The sequence below is a fragment of the Rhinichthys klamathensis genome, unplaced genomic scaffold (assembly GCF_029890125.1).
Source record: "Rhinichthys klamathensis goyatoka isolate OS25496 unplaced genomic scaffold, OSU_Roscu_1.1 h1tg000029l_1, whole genome shotgun sequence".
Lineage (NCBI taxonomy): Eukaryota > Metazoa > Chordata > Actinopteri > Cypriniformes > Leuciscidae > Rhinichthys > Rhinichthys klamathensis.
In genome coordinates, this window is record NW_026606579.1 from 25,711 (window position 1) to 30,589 (window position 4,879).

General features: G+C 42.8%; 1 protein-coding gene across 1 annotated transcript; it reads right to left on the minus strand.

Annotated features, from left to right (window-relative positions):
• Positions 1–318: 318 nt before the first annotated feature.
• Positions 319–3,314, minus strand: fbxl14b (F-box and leucine-rich repeat protein 14b). The gene has a single exon (XM_056245060.1). It carries the CDS (start codon positions 2,833–2,835, stop codon positions 1,633–1,635), a length of 1,203 nt encoding a protein of 400 aa, XP_056101035.1. The 5' UTR covers positions 2,836–3,314; the 3' UTR covers positions 319–1,632.
• Positions 3,315–4,879: the final 1,565 nt, after the last annotated feature.

The following is a 4,879-nucleotide window of genomic DNA, read 5'->3' on the forward strand; positions in this document are numbered from 1 at the left end:
CTGGATGTCCTCAGTTGTAATAAAGGCAGCATTGCAGTTTTAGCACCCTCACTAGCACAATTAAGGGAAGCATCCATTTTGTTGCGCTTCATAAATAATGTAACAAACATGCATGCCCTTAACACACAAATCTCACTTCCATTCCATCGCCCTCTAAAGCGCTCATTTCTCAAATCCACTACATTGGCAATTAATCAAATACACCCCTAACCCTATTATAGCAAAATTATCCGTGATACTGCCTAAACATTATGACATCTATAGCATCAAAAGGGCACAAAACCACACTGAATGCATGAATTATACCAAACTCATAACGAAATTCCAAGTGGCTCTTTTATTTATATAAATATCAACTTTAATGTTTTTACTGTAAGAATATAAAACATTTTAATTTGGGATTCTTTTTACAAATACATTTACAGTACATTAGAACACAGTAGCTTCTCAGCAGGACTCAATACATGTTGCAGGTCGATACATCATGGTACATATATAGGCCTGACATGCATTTTGCGTGTTACCCTCCTCGCGACCATGTCTTTTATTTGTAAAGTTGAATATTAATGTATTTAAAACAGACAGATTGTTTTATAACACGATGTTCCCTGTTTCAGCCCTGTGAAGAGGCAAACAAGGTGTCAGTGAATTGCAAACAGGGTTTTTTTCTTTTTCAGGGACAAAATTCACTTCAATTTGAAGTACAACGCTCTGAAACACTGCCATTAATTAATATCTGCTTACATAAGCATAAATACATCAGCAGAGGCAACCTCTTATTCAAAGCAGGAATTAAAGGCTTTCAGGCCTGTAAAATTGAGCAAAAACTAAAAGCATTTGGAAATATAAAAGCTGCTTTAGTGTACAAACCCAGTATTTTTGTCTGTCTTTGCATAAGGGCAGTTGACATAATATGTCCATGAACTTTTTTCTTTATTAATCATCGAGATTTGAGTATATCATTTGTGTCAATAATGGAAAATGCGTATTTTGGGTCCTGGGACTGGTAACTATTTGTTTCTCATTTTTAATCCAATTAATTTTAAATGATCCTGTGGTGTGATAAATACATTTTAAAAAGAAGTACAAAGACAGCTGTAGTCTCTCACAAAAAGTTACGAATTCAAATATTTTAATGTGAACTGTCTAATCACAGGACAGTTGAAAAATGCTTGAAATTTGATATCAACTACCTACTCATAGACTTGTTTTGAAACCCTTTGCTTTTTTGTTGGCTAGCTGAAGGAAGGGAAATAAAAAAAGGTAGTCTCAATCCATCCTGTCTTTCATTCTTTCTTCTTCTTTTTTTGCTTTCCTTAAGCCAAAGACGAGATACAGGGGGAGGGAATTGTTTTTCTAGGCACAAATTTTCATTCTTGTTAAGAGTAATAATATAATGTAACATCTAACGAGGTAGCCAAAATATCGCGATACTTGGAGAGGAGGTTTAATATTGCGATTTGTTATGGAAAAAACAACTTTTGTGTGTGTTAATAGCAATAACTGACACATGTATCACATTCAGCATTTTAAGCCTCTTTTATGTACTTTGCTCTATTGAAATCCACCCATCCCCCTCCCGCCCAACTTCCCTCTCCCTCTCTCTCTCCCTCTTCAGAAACCCCCCAAGTTTCACCTCACTTTCTCACTTTCAGTCATCTGCCAAAGGCCCAGGTTCAAAACTTTAAGGCAGGGGAGCTGCGTGATCCTCTCCAGTCCCCTCTTAGTGATTTTCGTACATCCATACAGATCGATGCCGGTCAGTTGCGTCAAGTGGTCTGCGATCAGCTCCAGTCCTTTGTCTGTAATCCGCACGCACTGACCGATGTTCAGCGTCCTCAGCTCGTGCATTTGGCGCACCATCCTGTTGATGCCATCGTCACTGATGTGGCACGAGCACAGCGACAGAGACTTGAGCTGGTACAGGCCCTGCGCGATATAAGCCAGACTCTGGTCGCCTATCTTGTCGCAAAATGACACGTCGAGTCCGGAGAGTCTCAACGTGCCCATGGCGAGGTGCATGATGCCCGTGTCGCTGATGTTGTCGCACGAACGCAGATTAAGGCTCCACAGGCTCGTCATGTGAGAGAGGTGGATCATGCCAGCGTCCGAGATGCCCCCGCAGAAACTCAGGTTGAGCACTTTGAGCTTAGTCAGACCTTTTGATATATGCTTGAGGGACAAGTCCGTCAACTTTTGGCAGTCCTGCAAGGTCAGATATTCCAGGCTGAGGCAGCCCTCCGCCGCGCTCCGGGTCATGCCGGCCAAGTGCCCGATGCCCACGTCCGACACATGCCGGCAGCTCCTCAGATTAAGACTTTTGAGTCTGTGCAAACCCCACGCAATGAGCAACAAGCCCGTGTTCGTGATATTACTGCAGCCGCCCAGTTCCAACACCTCCAAGTTTTTCAGATACTGCGCTATTCTGCCCAAACTGGAATCCGTGATCTGCTTGCAAAGGCTCAGGTTGAGCACCCTCAGGGATGGGATCTCCTGCACGAACGCGTGCCCCAGGCCGTTATCCGTTAAGTTATAGCAGCCGCTCAGATTCAAGCTCTCGATGTTGGGCATCCCCTGGATCACGTAGCTGAGGCTGCGCCGCAGGCTGAGGATCTGCACCCGCCTGATGCCTCGCGCCTGGAGGCTGGGGAACAGGGACGGGTTCGCCCGCCTCAGATGCAGCTTGGCTTCCACCCCCCTCCACACGGACTTGTGGTAGGACGCGTCCCTCCACGCCGTACACACTTGAGCCACCCTGCCTTTGTCCCTCACGTCCAAGTAGCTGAAAATCATGGCTAAAATCTCCGGGAAGAGACACGAGATGTGCGTCTCCATCTTCCACGCGCGCTCAAGAAAACAAACGGCGGCAAACCCCCACCAACGGTCACCGTCGCGTCTCGCTGTCCCCTTAGGAGGGGAAAAAAGGCTTTTAGAAAGCTCCTCAAGCTTTTCTTTTCACATTTAACTGGGTAAATCGACAACTCTCCGTCCCGAGCGATCCTTTCAGTGGCGTAGGAAGGATTCAAATGCAAAAATGCCTCCCAAAAGACGCTTGATCCGATTCAGACCGACAGCGAACGGGCGGTCAGACAGCGCTGCTGCCCGTTTGGCGCTTTGATAATAGTCTTCGCTCGACCCGGGGATCCAGACGGTCGTACATTTTCAAAAGATGTCTAAAACTGCCACAAACCTCGGGAGAAAATAAATTCAGTCCGCTATCAGATAAAAGAGTGAGGTTTCGTTTCGCGTTTCTGCTCCGCTCGCACTCATTGCCAAGCCGAGGGGCTTCCTGCTGCCTTTGTCTGATCTTTTCAAACTGACTTGGCAGGGCCGCCAGCACAGAGCTGCTGCGGGGGAGTCGCACATGTTTAAACCTGCTAAACACGGAGGAAATTGTTTAAAAAGAGTCTAAAACTTATAAAGCGAGCCCGTATATATGTATAGTTATTGTCCTACCCCGTGTTCTGTTTTTCTCTAAACTGTTATGAAATAAATGCGTGTTGTGTGTGTTAAACGCACCCCTTTCTGAAAGCAAAGTGGTTTAGCCCAACTCAGCTGGAACAGTAAGAATAGTTCCCCTGGAAACCAACTTCTTACAATTCAGTTCACTTTACTCTTAACCCTTCAGCTTCCGTGTCAGATGGTGGTATTTTTGAAGTTGTTATTTCAATTTGATTAATTATTAGAGTAAAGTGAAGCTTTTTTAAAGTGACATTTTACAAATAACACAGTTTTGTGTGTGTGTGTGCGTATAACAAAAACAATAGGAAGGGCTGATTGTGAAATGTTGAAAAATTATACTAGGGCTACATTTAATATACTTTAGTTAAATGTATATAAAAAATCTATTTTTTTCCTTTTTTTTCTTTTCTTTTTTTTTTCTTTTTTTTGCATTGGTGGCATTTCTTAATTTGTAGATAAAATGTTATTCAAGTACATACTTTGAAAAGTTATTTAGTCCAGATTAATATCATGGTTTTTAAGCTTTTATAATATAATAGATCATTTAGTCATACTGCCGTTCTCTTCTTGTAAAAGAAACATTTCGCATCATAACCCTAACAAAGGGGCACATAATGTTATGCTCTATGAATCTGCGGTAACAGCCTGTTTGCCCCGTCAGTCTTACATAAGGTAGTTTTTATTCCACCTTTTGCATATTTCCCCGTCTTTGGGCCTCAGGCCCCCCTCTGTGGGCTCTTTGGCATTGTTAGCCGATATGACGGGAGCATTTGCAGAAGGTACTGGAGTGTAGCAGAAAGAAGGAAGAAAAGCAGCACACACACGTTTGTGTTTACAAAAGAAAATGCAGCACAGCACAACTGACAGCAGAAGTCCAACCCTCCCCTCTCCGACTCTCTGTCTGTCTCGAACCTTCTCTCTAGCTCACCACGTCTCTCTCTCTCTCTCTCTCTCTCTCTCTCTCTCTCTCTCTCTCTCTCTCTCTCTCTCTCTCTCTCTCTCTCTCTCTCTCTCTCTCTCTCTCTCTCTCTCTCTCTCTCTCTCTCTCTTCAATAAATGTCACTTTTTTTCTTCCCTCTCCTTCCACTCTCACTGGTTCAGGTTATAATTGTGTAAAGCACAAAACTCTATCCAACATTATTTATGAAGCAGCTCAGTCCTGCAAGTTCACATGAAATCAAAATGGAACCTGTTTGCTTTCTTAATACACATTCCTGGCCTTACTATATTTGTAGGGTATGGAAACTTGTTTCTGCCACTGAATAAAAAATAAAAATGGTAATTGGGACTTTTTATCCCCAAAATTGCATGATATAAACTCGCAATTGCTAGTTATAAAGTCAGAATTGTAAGATATAATGTTGAAATTTTGAGAAATAAAGCCATTGTAAAGTTTATATCCCACAATTCTGAATAT